The sequence below is a fragment of the Oncorhynchus keta genome, chromosome 9, assembly GCF_023373465.1.
Source record: "Oncorhynchus keta strain PuntledgeMale-10-30-2019 chromosome 9, Oket_V2, whole genome shotgun sequence".
In the NCBI taxonomy this organism is placed as follows: Eukaryota; Metazoa; Chordata; class Actinopteri; order Salmoniformes; family Salmonidae; genus Oncorhynchus; species Oncorhynchus keta.
The window spans coordinates 30222726-30238738 of NC_068429.1; the positions used below are offsets into that span (position 1 = coordinate 30222726).

General features: G+C 44.9%; 1 protein-coding gene across 6 annotated transcripts in view; it reads right to left on the bottom strand.

Moving 5' to 3' along the window:
* Positions 1–793: 793 nt before the first annotated feature.
* LOC118387484 (splicing factor, suppressor of white-apricot homolog) overlaps positions 794–16013 on the bottom strand; it is a 165645-nt gene continuing 150425 nt past the window's right edge. For 5 of the 6 annotated variants that reach the window (XM_035775888.2, XM_035775887.2, XM_035775892.2 and 2 more), the window contains exons 15-18: positions 14996–15145; positions 14640–14786; positions 10953–11025; positions 794–1565 (exon numbers count right to left, since the gene is read on the bottom strand). In XM_035775888.2, the coding sequence (XP_035631781.1) occupies positions 1500–1565; positions 10953–11025; positions 14640–14786; positions 14996–15145 (436 nt within the window). In that variant the 3' untranslated portion in view covers positions 794–1499. The remainder of the gene's footprint in view (positions 1566–10952; positions 11026–14639; positions 14787–14995; positions 15146–16013) is intronic. The other variant, XM_035775889.2, reaches the window with a different exon arrangement.

Here is a 16013-nt window from a genome sequence, read left to right on the forward strand (position 1 = left end):
TGAGTAAAGCAGACCAGCTGCAAAAAATAGTTTGCTTCCAGTAGTATTATATTATTGCAGAAGGTCTGCATTATTTTTCACTCGATTCAGACCATGACACCAAGGAAAACCAAAAAAGTGAGGAATATGCAATTTCAAGGACTGAGAACAAAAGTGACAGAGTGGATGAATACAGTGACAGAGTGGATGAATACAGTGACACAGTGGATTAAAATAGTGACAAGAGTGGATGAATACAGTGACACACTGGATGAATACAGTGTGTATATAGTTTGACTGACACTGGATGAACACAGTGTGTATAGTTAGTGTGGCTGCTGTGTGTGTGAGGCTGGGCCATGGCCTCAGTGGGATGATGATGACAGTAGAGCATGAAAGACACACGGATGCTAGGGGCCCCAGATCCCTGTGTCCTACAGGGACATATATGTTAACATATATGATATGTTCCCTCATCCCTGGGGTGGACCTAGAAACCTGCTCAGACGCCTTTGTGTTTGTGTGTGAGAGAAAGGCATGTCCATGTGTTTTGTGGACAGGTTGTGTGAGGACGCTCCCTCATGACTTACTCACACCAGCCCTGGTAACCACTGCTGCTTTGTCCTTAAAAGAGGGAACATGTATGAGTGTATCTCTACTTACTCTATTTCTGCTATGTCAATTCTTGCTAATTTATTTCCAACCAATAAATAAACTGTTGAGGTTAATTGAATTAAATTCATAGGAAACGTGACCCCCTGACCTTTATGTACCAGAGAGATTCCACTGACTGAGAACACCTTAACACTTTGCTAAACCATCATTCAAACTTTATTGACAGTTTGTGTTAAGAAAGCAGCTCCACAATCAGCCATGTACAAACGTAGAAACAAAAATTGAAGGCCACACACTGGAACTGATTGACAACAGACTGGAAACAGAGACCCCAGTTTAAAACTGACCTGGCAAAAGAGAGACATAGGGAGATGGAAAGGTCCTTCACAGAAGGATAGCATTCAGGCGCTCTGGCAGCTGCACAACTACACTGCAAAGCCCTCCGTCATCAATTTGGAGAACATACAATTCGTTTTTTGAAAGATGCAATTTACTTTATTAATTATTTCAGCACTTTGAAGCTCTGTTGTCTTATTCGTGCTGAAAACAGATGTTGGGAACAGGGGCATCCAAACTTTAGCAGGCTGCTGCGTGACCATTGCTGTGATGCAGGCTCTCTCTTGACACGTAGAAAAGTCCCACGTAGTTGATTTCCGAGCTAATCTACTCTGATCGCTTCACATCTACTGCCATTCGAAATATACTGTAGATACGCTCACCCAGTTAAGTATCAAAGTAGATCAAATAAAAGTCAGACAGAGGAATATGAATGCTAAACAGTTCCAGGCAAAAGACGCTGCCTGCTGATTGGTCGAGGGCCTGTCGCTGGAGGCTGTCGTCATAGAGAGGCAGACATGGTGAAGCTCCACCCTTTTCCCAATCAGCTGCTATAAAGCTACGCCTCTTCAGGAAGTGTTGGGCTGGAAGGGCTTAGGGGCAGCCAGCATGGCACGTACTTTGGCCATCAGATCCTGAGAAGGAGAAAGGGAGAGAGAGGGGTAGAAAGAAGGGAAGAGAGAAGGGAAGAGAAGGGTAGAGAGAAGGGTAGAGAGAAGGGAAGAGAGAAGGGAAGAGAGAAGGGAAGAGAGAAGGGAAGAGAGAAGGGAAGAGAAAGGGAAGAGAAAGGGTAGAAAGAAGGGAAGAGAGGGGTAGATAGAAGGGAAGAGAGAAGGGTAGAGAGAAGGGAAGAGAAAGGGGAAGAGAAAGGGGTAGAAAGAAGGGAAGAGAGAAGGGTAGATAGAAGGGAAGAGAGGGGTAGATAGAAGGGAAGAGAGAAGGGTAGAGAGAAGGGAAGAGAGAAGGGAAGAGAGAAGGGAAGAGAGAAGGGTAGAGAGAAGGGAAGAGAGAAGGGTAGAGAGAAGGGAAGAGAGAAGGGTAGAGAAAGGGGAAGAGAAAGGGGAAGAGAAGAGAGGGGTAGATAGAAGGGAAGAGAGAAGGGTAGATAGAAGGGTAGAGAGAAGGGAAGAGAAAGGGGAAGAGAAAGGGGAAGAGAGAAGGGTCGAGAGAAGGGTCGAGAGAAGGGAAGAGAAAGGGTAGAGAGAAGGGAAGAGAGAAGGGAAGAGAGGGGTAGATAGAAGGGAAGAGTGAAGGGTAGAGAGAAGGGAAGAAAGAAGGGTAGAGAAAGGGGTAGAAAGAAGGGAAGAGGGGTAGATAGAAGGGAAGAGAGAAGGGAAGAGAAAGGGGTAGAAAGAAGGGAAGAGAGGGATAGATAGAAGGGAAGAGAGAAGGGAAGAGAAAGGGGAAGAGAGAAGGGTCGAGAGAAGGGAAGAGAAAGGGGAAGGGAGAAGGGAAGAGAGAAGGGAAGAGAGGGGTAGATAGAAGGGAAGAGAGAAGGGTAGAGAGAAGGGAATAAAGAAGGGTAGAGAGAAGGGAAGAGAGAAGGGAAGAGAGAAGGGAAGAGAGGGGTAGATAGAAGGGAAGAGAGAAGGGTAGAGAGAAGGGAAGAGAAAGGGGTAGAAAGAAGGGAAGAGAGAAGGGAAGAGAAAGGGGTAGAAAGAAGGGAAGAGAGAAGGGTAGAGAGAAGGGAAGAGAAAGGGGTAGAAAGAAGGGAAGAGAGGGGTAGAAAGAAGGGAAGAGAGAAGGGAAGAGAGGGGTAGAGAGAAGGGAAGAGAGAAGGGAAGAGAGAAGGGTAGAGAGAAGGGAAGAGAAAGGGGTAGAAAGAAGGGAAGAGAGAAGGGAAGAGAAAGGGGTAGAAAGAAGGGAAGAGAGGGGTAGATAGAAGGGAAGAGAGAAGGGTAGAAAGAAGGGAAGAGAAAGGGGTAGAAAGAAGGGAAGAGAGGGGTAGAAAGAAGGGAAGAGAGAAGGGAAGAGAGAAGGGAAGAGAGGGGTAGATAGAAGGGAAGAGAGAAGGGAAGAGAGAAGCGAAGAGAAAGGGGTAGAAAGAAGGGAAGTGAAAGGGAAGTGAAAAGGGAAGAGAGAAGGGTAGAGAGAGGGGTAGAAAGAATGGAAGAGAGAAGGGTAGAGAGAAGGGAAGAGGGGTAGAAAGAATGGAAGAGAGAATGGAAGAGAGAAGGGAAGAGAGGGGTAGAAAGAAGGGAAGTGAAAGGGAAGTGAAAAGGGAAGAGAGAAGGGTAGAGAGAGGGGTAGAAAGAATGGAAGAGAGAAGGGTAGAGAGAAGGGAAGAGGGGTAGAAAGAAGGGAAGAGAAAGGAGTAGAAAGAAGGGAAGAGAGAAAGGTAGAGAGAAAGGAAGAGAGAGGGGTAGAGGGGGGTAGAGAGAAGGGTAGAGAAAGGGGTAGAAAGAAGGGTAGAGAAAGGGGTAGGAGAGAGAGAGACGGGAAGAGGGGGAGATTGAGAGAGAGATGAGAGGAAAGATGGAAACCGACACAGAGGGAGAAAGAGGACAGTGTGCGTAAAATACCAATAATGAGGAAGAGAGGAAATATGGCATGGTTGAGAAATCTACAGTCCTATATTCTGTCCACTCTCACAGAGAGCCTCTCCACCATCACAATTCAACACAAATACAAATCTTCCTCCCTCCCTGGGCTGTCTTTCAACCAGGACAGCTTAATATATTCCTGGCTATTTATGACAGTAGGCTATAGGACAGCTTATAGGACAGCTATAGGACAGCTTATAGGACAGCTATAGGACACCTCCCTGCAATAGAAGGCCATCAGATCCACTCCTAGTTAGGTAAGCAGTCCCAATCTGAACACAGTCCAACCTGGAGATTATACACCAAATAGGGGATATATTAAATCTTTCAGCGTGAGCCGCTGAATAAACCGCTTGTCATACAAGTTTCTCCTTGCTCAGGTCTGACGTGGGGAGTTATTGCATATCACTACTCTTCCTTCTCCTCTCCCGCTGTTCTCTTCCTTCTCCTCCGTCATGAGTGAGCAAGCGAGAGCACACACACACGCACAGAGAACAAAGGCGAATACGCATGCACACACAAACACAGAGACCAACAGAGACACACACTGAGGGATACATGTGAGTGAAAGCAGTGGTGGTGATCAGGGTCCTTGAAGAGAGTACAGCCTGACCACAGTGACCACGCGGTCGTAAAAACAGCAGGAAGGAGGAGCAGGATCACCACAGCAAATTGAGGCAAAAGGTATAACAAGATGGCGGTATGGATAATGGAGTTAATGTCTGAGTAGATGATGTGAGACTGGGGCTTTAAACAAGGCTGGTACTGAAGCCTCCACAGATGCTGCTTTATTCAGGTGAGAAATTGATGAAAGAGGGGGAGGGGGGTGTTTTAAGTACTATATGTGTGAGTGTGATTGAGAAAGCAGGAAAGTGTCAAAGACAGAGAAGTATGACTCAGAGAGTGTGTGTGAGAGAACGTGTAAAGGTGGAGAGGGAGCGTGACATGTACTGTACTTGAGCGTGACAGAAAATGCTTCTAACGTCCAAACAAATTCATTCTAAATATTTGTAAGCATTGTCATACTCCCCCACTCCCCAAGCCATAAGACTGCTAAATAGTTAACCAATAGCTACCCGGAATAACTGCACTGACCCTCTTTGCACCAACTCTTTTGATTCACATAAGCTGCTGCGACTGTTTATCATCTATCCTGTGGCCTAGTCACTTTATCCCTACCTATATGTACATATCTACCTCCTCGTACCACGGCACATGGACTCGGGTCTGGTACTCCGTGTATAGAGCCAAGTTATCGTTACTCATTGTGTATTTATTATTGTGTTATTATTTTTCTATTATTTCTCTATTTTCTTTCTCTCTGCATTGTTGGGAAGGACCCGTAAGTAAGCATTTCACTATTAGTCTACACCTGTTGTTTACAAAACATGTGGCAAGCGGAACCGGAGTGCCAAGTCGAGGAAAACAAGGCTTCTCAACAGTTTTTACCCCCAAGCCATAAGACTCCTGAACAGGTAATCAAGTGGCTACCCGGACTATTTGCATTGTGTGCCCCCCCCCGCCAACCCCTCTTTTACGCTGCTGCTACTCTCTGTTCATCATATATGCATAGTCACTTTAATCATATTTACATGTACATACTACCTCAATTGGGCCGACCAACCAGTGCTCCCGCACATTGGCTAACCGGGCTATCTGCATTGTGTCCCACCCACCACCCGCCAACCCCTCTTTTACGCTATTGCTACTCTCTGTTCAACATATATGCATAGTCACTTTAACCATACAGTGGCGCAAAAAAGTATTTAGTCAGCCACCAATTGTGCAAGTTCTCCCACTTAAAAAGATGAGAGGCCTGTAATTTTCATCATAGGTCCACTTCAACTATGACAGACAAAATGAAAAAAAAAAACCCAGAAAATCTAATTGTAGCATTTTTAATGAATTTATTTGCAAATTATGGTGGAAAATTATTATTTGGTCACCTACAAACAAGCAAGATTTCTGGCTCTCACAGACCTGTAACTTCTTCTTTAAGAGGCTCCTCTGTCCTCCACTCGTTACCTGTATTAATGGCACCTGTTTGAACTTGTTATCAGTATAAAAGACACCTGTCCACAACATCAAACAGTCACACTCCAAACTCCACTATGGCCAAGACCAAAGAGCTGTCAAAGGACACTGAAGACTGAATCTGCAATAGGAAAGCAGATTGGTTTGAAGAAATCAACTGTGGGAGCAATTATTGGGAAATGGAAAACATACAAGACCACTGATAATCTCCCTCGATCTGGGGCTCGACGTAAGATCTCACCCCGCGGGGTCAAAATGATCACAAGAACGGTGAGCAAAAATCCCAGAACCACACGGGGGGACCTAGTGAATGACCTGCAGAGAGCTGGGACCAAAGTAACAAAGCCTACAATCAGTAACACACTACGCCGCCAGGGACTCAAATCCTGCAGTGCCAGACGTGTCCCCCTGCTTAAGCCAGTACATGTCCAGGCCCGTCTGAAGTTTGCTAGAGAGCCTCCTTCCATCAGCAAGGGCATTGAAGATGAAACGTGGCTGGGTCTTTCAGCATGACAATGATCCCAAACACACCGCCCGGGCAACGAAGGAGTGGCTTCGTAAGAAGCATATCAAGGTCCTGGAGTGGCCTAGCCGGTCTCCAGATCTCAACCTCATAGAAAATCTTTGGAGGGAGTTGAAAGTATGTGTTGCCCAGCAACAGCCCCAAAACATCACTGCTCTTGAGGAGATCTGCAAGGAGGAATGGGCCAAAATACCAGCAACAGTGTGTGAAAACCTTGTGAAGACTTACAGAAAACGTTTGACCTCTGTCATTGCCAACACAGGGTATATAACAAAGTATTGAGATAAACTTTTGTTATTGACCAAATGCTTATTTTCCACCATCATTTGCAAATAAATTAATAAAAAATCCTACAATTTGATTTTCTGGATTTTTTTTTCTCATTTTGTCTGTCAAAGTTGAAGTGTACCTATGATGGAAATTACAGGCCTCTCTCCTCTTTTTAAGTGAGAGAACTTGCACAATTGGTGGCTGACGAAATACTTTTTTGCCCCACTGTATCTACATGTACATACTACCTCAATCAATCTGACTACCTGGTGTCTGTATGTATCCTCACTACTTTTATAGCATCGCTACTGTATATAGACTGTCTTTTTACTGTTTTATTTCTTTATCTACCTATTGTTCACCTAATATTTTTTTGCACTATTGGTTAGAGCCTGTAAGTAAGCATTTCACTGTTGTATTCGGCGCACGTGATTTGATTTCTTTCATTTATGAGAGCAGGGAGAATGAATGAACACGCTCCATAAGCAGAATGAGTGAGAGAGAGAGAAGGAAAGTTCATCATGAGCCTGGGGATGAGTGATAGAGAGGAGGAAAGTTCATCATGAGCCTGGGGATGAGTGAGAGAGAGGAGGAAAGTTCATCATGAGCCTGGGGATGAGTGAGAGAGAGGAGGAAAGTTCATCATGAGCCTGGGGATGAGTGAGAGAGAGGAGGAAAGTCCATCATGAGCCTGGGGATGAGTGAGAGAGGAGGAAAGTCCATCATGAGCCTGGGGATGAGTGAGAGAGAGGAGGAAAGTTCATCATGAGCCTGGGGATGAGTGAGAGAGAGGAGGAAAGTTGATCATGAGCCTGGGGATGAGTGAGAGAGAGGAGGAAAGTTCATCATGAGCCTGGGGATGAGTGAGAGAGAGGAGGAAAGTTCATCATGAGCCTGGGGATGAGTGAGAGAGAGGAGGAAAGTTCATCATGAGCCTGGGGATGAGTGAGAGAGAGGAGGAAAGTTCATCATGAGCCTGGGGATGAGTGAGAGAGAGGAGGAAAGTTCATCATGAGCCTGGGGATGAGTGAGAGAGAGGAGGAAAGTTCATCATGAGCCTGGGGATGAGTGAGAGAGAGGAGGAAAGTCCATCATGAGCCTGGGGATGAGTGAGAGAGAGGAGGAAAGTTCATCATGAGCCTGGGGATGAGTGAGAGAGAGGAGGAAAGTTCATCATGAGCCTGGGGATGAGTGAGAGAGAGGAGGAAAGTCCATCATGAGCCTGGGGATGAGTGAGAGAGGAGGAAAGTTCATGAGCCTGGGGATGATTGAGAGAGAGGAGGAAAGTTCATCATGAGCCTGGGGATGAGTGAGAGAGAGGAGGAAAGTTCATCATGAGCCTGGGGATGAGTGAGAGAGGGAGGAAAGTTCATGAGCCTGGGGATGATTGAGAGAGAGGAGGAAAGTTCATCATGAGCCTGGGGATGAGTGAGAGAGAGGAGGAAAGTCCATCATGAGCCTGGGGATGAGTGAGAGAGGAGGAAAGTTCATCATGAGCCTGGGGATGATTGAGAGAGAGGAGGAAAGTTCATCATGAGCCTGGGGATGAGTGAGAGAGAGGAGGAAAGTTCATCATGAGCCTGGGGATGAGTGAGAGAGAGGAGGAAAGTTCATCATGAGCCTGGGGATGAGTGAGAGAGAGGAGGAAAGTTCATCATGAGCCTGGGGATGAGTGAGAGAGAGGAGGAAAGTTCATCATGAGCCTGGGGATGAGTGAGAGAGAGGAGGAAAGTTCATCATGAGCCTGGGGATGAGTGAGAGAGAGGGGGAAAGATTACATATGAATTTACAACAGGTGTGAGGTAGATAAAAGATGCCACCTGAGGAAGCAGCGTTTTTAACATTAAGTTGAAACGCATTGGGTGTGCACCCCCAGCTGTGATTTAAGCTTTTAAGCTATTTCAAACGTATGGTTTTAAAACTCCAATCTCTCTCTTTAATGGTCTACTTTACATTATGGCTTCCCTCATAGATCTCATATAACAACCTCACTATTCCTCACTCATAGCCCTGTTGGTGAACAGGCAGCTACACTAGACTAGAACCTCTCTCTCTCTCCAACCCAACAGCTTACCAGAGGAGTGACTAGTAGAGGGGGTGATTGCGTAATATGTTAAAGTCAGGACTTTCGGGGAAGAGTTGATCCTCTTTTTCTCTCTTCTGGAGATGAAAGCCTCTGTAATGTAAACTAGCTCTCCTCAGCTGTCAGCTGCTGCTGCGCACAAAGTCACGAGAGAGATGAGAGAGCCAGAAACACCAGGACAGGGAGATAAACACAACAAATAAAACACCTATGTGCACATTACTGAACACAGAGGAGGAATGTTAAATGTAAAATCTGACCTGAGTTCAGAGATCAGCTGCTCTGAGCCCACAGAGATCGAAGATAGAAGTGATGTAATCTGTGCTGGGATCAGTGTACTGAAATCTCTGAGCTGTGTGTTCTGTAGAATGCTGCTGCCACAAGGGCCGACTATCCTTGGAACCACAGTCGCTGTGTACATCCCAGCTAACAATGATCTGATTCTGAACTGCTGTGCTTTGTGCACATGTCATCATGAGAGATATGGAGTACCTGTACAACAACCTACTGTAATGTGCTTTATGGAATACATGCTAGGACATCTGGGCCTGCATTCACAAAGCGTCTCAGAATAGGAATGCTGATCTAGGATCAGTTCTACCTTTAAGATCCTAATGAATATCAAATCAAATGTATTTATATAGCCCTCCTTACATCAGCTGATATCTCAAAGTGCTGTACAGAAACCCAGCCTAAAACCCCAAACAGCAAGCAATGCAGGTGTAGAAGCACAGTGGCTAGGAAAAACACCCTAGAAAGGACAAAACCTAGGAAGAAACCTAGAGAGGAACCAGGCTATGTGGGGTGGCCAGTCCTTTTCTGGCTGTGCCAGGTGGAGATTATAACAGAACATGGTCAAGATGTTCAAACGTTCATAAATGACCAGCATGGTCAAATAATGATCACAGTAGTTGTCGAGTGTGCAGCAAGTCAGCACCTCAGGAGTAAATGTCAGTTGGCTTTTCATAGCCGATCATTAAGAGTATCTCTACCGCTCCTGCTGTCTCGAGAGTTGAAAACAGCAGGTCTGGGACTGGTAACATATAAGATTATATGGACAGGGGAGTCCTCATCCTAGATCAGAACTCATACTCTGTCATGCTTTGTGAACATGGGCCCATGTTAATATACATACAGTGCATTCGGAAAGTATTCAGACCCCTTAACTTTTTCCACATTTTGTTAGGTTACAGCCTTATTCTAAAACTGATTAAATAGTTTTTCCCTTCATCAATCTACACACAATTCCCCATAATGACAAAGAAACCCCCCCCTGAAATATCACATTAACATAAGTATTCAGACCCTTTACTCAGTACTTTGCTGAAGCACCTTTGACAGCATCGAGTCTTCTTGGGTATGACATTACAAGCTTGGCACACCTGTATTTGGGGAGTTTCTCCCATTCTTCTCTGAAGATCATCTCAAGTTCTGTCAGATTGGATGGAGAGCATTGCCACACAGCTATTTCTAGGTCTCTTCAGTGATGTTCGATCGGGTTCAAGTCTGGGCTTTAGGTGGGCCACTCAATGACATTGAGATTTGTCTTGGCTGTGTGCTTAGGGTCATTGTCCTGTTGGAAGGTGAACCTTCATCAAGGATCTCGCTGTACTTTGCTCCGTTCATCTTTGCCTCAATCCTGACTAGTTACCTTGTCCCTGCCACTGACAAACATCCCCAGAGCATGATGCTGGCACCACCATGCTTCACTGTAGGGATGGTGCCAGGTTTCCTCCAGATGTAACACGCTTAATATTCAGGCCAAAGAGTTTAATCCTGGTTTCATCAGACCAGAGAATCTTTCTGATTTTCTGGGAGTCTTTAGGTGCCTTTTGGAAAACTCCAAGCTGGCTGTCATGGGCCTTTTACTGAGGAGCTACTTCCGTCTGGCACCTCTACCATAAAGGCCTGATTGGTGGACTGATGCAGAGATGGTTTTCCTTCTGGAAGGTTCTCCCAGAACATGGTCAAGATGTTCAAATTCCAGAGGAACTCTGGAGCTCTGTCAGAGTAACCATCGGGTTCTTGGTCATCTCCCTGCCCCAAGGCCCTTCTCCCGCCATTGCTCAGTTTGGCCGTGCAGCCAGCTCTAGAAAGAGTCTTGGAGGTTCCAAACTTCTTCCATTTATGATGGAGGCCATTGTGATCTTGGGGACCTTCAATGCTGCAGACATTTTTTGATACCCTTCCCCAGATCTGTGCCTCGACACAATCCTGTCTCGGAGCTCTACAGACAATCATGGCCTCATGGCTTGGGTTTTGCTCTGACATGCACTGTCAACTGTGGGACCTTATATAGACAGGTGTGTGCCTTTCCAAATCATGTCCAATCAATACTTACGTAAATAAGCTATTTCTTTGTTTTATTTTTAATACATTTGCTAATGTTTCTACAAACCTGTTTTAGCTTTGTCATTATGGGGTATTATGTATAGATTGCTGAGGATTACATTTAAAAAAAAAAAAACATTTTTAGATTAAGGCTGTAAAATAACAAAATATGGAAAAAGTCAAGGGGTCTGAATACTTTCGGAAGGCACTGTACAGTGAGACAGCGAAGAAGAGGTACCTGAGTGATTTTGGACTGCATGGAGGAGACATTGGCTGAGGGAACTTGGTTATCTTTCTCCTGTGAGCCGTCCCTAAAGAGAGAGGTAGAGAGCGAGAGAGAGACACGGGGAGACCGACAGAGAGACAGACAGACAGACGAGGAGACAGACGGGGAGGGAGGGGGGAAGAGACAGACAGGGAGAGAGGGGGGAGACAGACGGAGGGAGAGATGGGGGAGAGAGAGGGGGAGAGAAAAATAGTTAGAAGGGTTAAAAGAGACAGGGAGAAAGATTAGGGAGATAGAGAGAAGAGAGCGATAATAAAGTGAGAGGGAGTTCAGTGGCTGGGAGGGATGGAGACAGGGCCTCATATTAACACCTGTCACCTGTGGGTAGAGTTTGGCAATGGTGAATAAGATGTCTATTTCACCAGCCATGTTGGCAGGTGGTCAGGGCTCCGCAGTGAGAGCATTTCACTTGCATTTGTGTTTTTCTAAAACGTTTTCAGTGTAAATGTAAATGAATAAAATAAAAATAAAAAGTATGTAGACAAGATAATGGACCTAGGGCTGACCCCATTTATTCAACTGGTTGATAGGCTGTTGGTCGACCAAGATTTGTTTGGTCGAGCAGTACCAGCCAAAAGTTTGGACACCAACTCATTCCAGGGTTTTTCCATTCTATTTTTACATTGTAGAACAATAGTGAAGTGATCAACATTCTGAAATAACACATATGGAATCATGTAAGCAAAAAAAGTAAAAAATATATATTTTTTAAAAAGCACTCTTGGCATTCTCTCAACCAGTTTCATGAGGTAGTCACCTGGAAAGCATTTAAATTAACAGGTGTGCCTTGTGAAAAGTCAATCTGTGGAATTTCTTTCCTTCTTAATGCGTTTGAACCAATCAGTTGTGGTTGTGAAAAGGTAGGGGTGGTATACAGAAGATAGCCCTATTTGGTAAAAGACTAAGTCCATAATATGGCAAAAACAGCTCAAATAAGCAAAGAGAAACGACAGGCCATCATTACTTTAAGACATGAAGGCCAGTCAATCCAGAAAATGTCAAGAACTTTCAAAGTTTCTTCAAGTGCAGTCACAAAAACCATCAAGCGCTATGATGAAACTGGCTCTTATGAGGAACAACACAGGAAAAGAAGACCCTGAGTTACCTCTGCTGCAGAGGACAAGTTCACTATAGTTAACTGCACCTCAGATTTCAGACCAAATAAATGCTTCACAGAGTTCAAGTAAAATACACATCTCAACATCAACTGTTCAGAGAAGACTGCGTGAATCAGGCCTTCATGGTCGAATTTCTGCGAATAAACCACTACTAAAGGACACAAATAATAAGAAGAGACTTGCTAGGGTCAATTAACATCAGCAATGGGCATTAGACTGGTGGAAATCTGTCCTTTGGTCTGGATCCAAAAATTTGAGATTTTTGGATCCAACTGCTGTGTTTTTGTGAGAAGCAGAGTAGGTACACAAGATTATCTCCGCATGTGTGGTTCCCACCATGAGGCACGGATGAGGTGGTGTGATGGTGCTTTGCTGTTGACACGGTCTGTGATTTATTTAGAATTCAAGGCACACTTAACCAGCATGGCTACCACAGAATTCTGCAGCGATATGCCATCCCATCTGGTTTGCGGGCCTATCATTTGTTTTTCAACAGGACAATGACCCAACACACCTCCAGGCTGTGTAAGGGCTATTTGACCAAGAGGGAGAGTGATGGAGTGCTGCATCAGATGACCTGGCCTCCACAATCACCTGACCTCAACCCAATTGAAATGGTTTGGGATGAGTCGGACCACAGAGTGAAGGAAAAGCAGCCAACAAGTGCTCAGCATATGTGGGAACTCCTTCAAGACTGTTGGAAAAGCATTCCTCATGAAGCTGGTTGAGAGAATGCCAAGAGTGTGCAAAGCTGTCATCAAGGCAAAGTGTGGCTACTTTGAAAAATCTGAAATATAATATATATTTTGATTTGTTTAACACTTTTTTGGTTACTACATGATTCCATTTGTGTTATTTCACAGTTTTGATGTCTTCACTACTATTCTACAATGTAGAAAATAGTAAAAACAAAGGAAAACACTTGAATGAGTCGGTGTGTCCAAACTTTTGACTGGTGCTGTATGTTTATTGCATATTAATTGAATATTGCCAAATGCTTCAGCAAAAAATATTGAGCCCATTTAATGCAACCCTTGCAGTTAATAGACCACAAAGCTGCATACAACTGACCTAAATGTTTGGAAATGATAAGTTTACCTTTTCATCCATAGACTTAAAACACATCAAGTGTAACTGGACTGTTTATCTCACATCTGAAGGCTGGGAGTAATTTACGACATACCTCAGATTGCTAATATATATTTTGGAGTAATAATTACATAACCAACGCTGTCTAGTAGTACTAGGCCCGTGCGAATAGATCACGTTCATGTGATGCATACATGTGTCACGTAAAGAGAGCAAGGGTTGAGGGAATGTTTCCCCTAAACAAATGAGGCATTTCAGTAACAGAACTTCTCAGTCAGAAATGTCTATAATTATGTTTCAGATTCAGGAACACAGCGCGATAGACACTTTGATGTTCTGTGGTGGTGCCGTAGCAGGGAGGAGAGAGACACAATGGGTGCTAGTCAGTCACTTGCTGTCTTTTATTTTTTTTAAACACAGCACAGCAAGTCTGATCCTGGAACTTGCACAATCAAATCAATAGCTGGTTGGACTCCCACTAGTCATTTGTGTGTCTTAATTATTTAATCAAACAGTGTGCTTAAAGCATCAGACAAGCTCAGTGAATATTCACTATATACAAAAGTATGTGGACAATGTGTTCTCTGGAGCTCACCACCATTGGACTCTGGGGCAGTGGAAACATGTTTTCTGGAGTGATGAATCCCCTTTCACCATCTGGCAGTCCGACGGACAAATCTGGGTTTGGCAGATGCCAGGAGAACGCTACCTGCCCCAATGCATAGTGTCAACTGTAAAGTTTGGTGGAGGAGGAATAATGGTCTGGGGCTGTTTTTCATGGTTTAGGCTAGGCCCCTTAGTTCCAGTGAAGGGAAATCTCAATGTTACAGTATACAATGACATTCTAGACGATTCTGAGCTTCCAACTTCGTGGCAACAGTTTGGGGAAGGCTCTTTCCCGTTTCAGCATGACAATGCCCCTGTGCACAAAGCGAGGTCCATACAGAAATAGTTTGTCGAGATCGGTATGGAAGAACTTGACTGGCCTGCACAGAGCCCTGACCTCAACCCCATTGAACACCTTTAAGATGAATTGGAACGCTGACTGCAAGCCAGGCCTAACCAGTCCCTGACATCATTAATACTGTTGTGACGAAATGGAAGCAAGTGCCAGCAGCAATGTTCCAACATCTGGTGGAATATCTTACCAAAAGAGTGGAGGCTATTATAGCAGCAAAGGCGGGACCAACTCCATATTAAAGTCCATGATTTTGGAATGAGGTATTAGACGAGCAGATGTCCACATACATTTGGTCACGTCGTGTAGTTGATTTAATGAAAACACATCGGATGTGTCAATATATGGAAAAATACACGTTTCAAAATGTAGACCAATCGATTGGTCGAAAGAACAGACGACCTATGGTCGATCAATTTAAAAAACAGTTTGGGACAGCCCTAATAAACAACCAGGTGAGGTGGGGTGCTTTACCTGGAGAGGCTGTAGGTGGGGCTTGTGGGAGGGGAGGCGCTTGGGGACTTCTTGGCTCTGCCGGGGGATGAGGAGGGGGAACAGGAGGAGCCCTTGTTCTGGAGCTGGCCCCTAGAACTCTTACTCTTCCTCTTCTCATGAGGGGACCTGGAGCACAGGGAGGGAGGGATAGAGAGAGAGAGACATGGTGAAACTGCCCAAACCCTTTCAGGAAGTAATGGATTGAGACACAAAACAGACAGTCACTGAGCTGCTGGAGCTCAAACTGCTACATTGAATAGAGAAATGTAGTTCTCACAGCACTGTCCCACTGTTCCCCCTTTATGACTGTTTCCAAGGTTCCCAGCCCTATCTACCTGGATCTGGGGTGCCTCCTGGGCAGAGCGAGGTTGTTGCCAAGGCGACAGGCGGCAGGGCCGTAGCGCTCCCTCTCCTCACCCCTCCTCTCAGACGAGCGAGCCCTGCTGTCCCCCCTGTTCTTCCTCCCAGGGGACCTGGAGCTAGACCTGCAGACAGACACAGGGAATGAGAGATGAACACAGAGATGGAAGGAGGGAGAAAGAGACAGGGGGGAGAAGAGAAGGGGGGGAGTGAGAGAGAAAGAAAGAGGGAGAGGTGGGAAGAGGGAACACAGATGGAAGGACGGAGAGGAAAACTCAAAGCAACATAAAAACTGAAATATTCAGTATTTTCCCCAGTGCCTGAGGCCAAACTAGCTTTTCTCTAGTGGTGAAGCACTGAGACCACTGAGGAGAGATGGAGGGTGTGAAATACTCAATCGGAGGGAAATTGCCAATTTTTGACAACCTGCTGCTTTAACCAGCAGCTGGTCTCTGGGGCTGACCTTCCACACCCCAGCCTATTCCCTGGCCACCTAACTGCCCCCATGTCCTGTACTCTGACCTCAACTGCTCTACCCACCTCTCAGTATTATTACCTATCAGAGTACTGTTCATGGGTGTGCTCATAGTTACTATATTGAGATGGAGAGCAAAGGAAAAAATATTTTGAAACAGTTGTTTACTCTTCAGAACCCATAGTGGCCATCGACTGGCGATTAAAAATAAATAAACAAATAAATAAATAAATAAATAAATAATATATATATATATATAGCGCTCGCGAACAGCCTTGTTTTTCAAACAATACTATATGTTTCTATATCGCAAAGTGAACTTGCAAAAATACGTCCTTTTAGAAACGGCAATGATGCAGGTCTCTAGACGTTGTACACACGACATTGTGTCATTCTGAACTTCATCCACAACGTTATAATATTATATTTTGTTGGACTCAAGTGATATTCTTTTTGTGTGCGTGCACATGGGTGGGCTACGCAGAGAAGTAGTGGCTGGGTGTTGTTGGAGCGTTTGT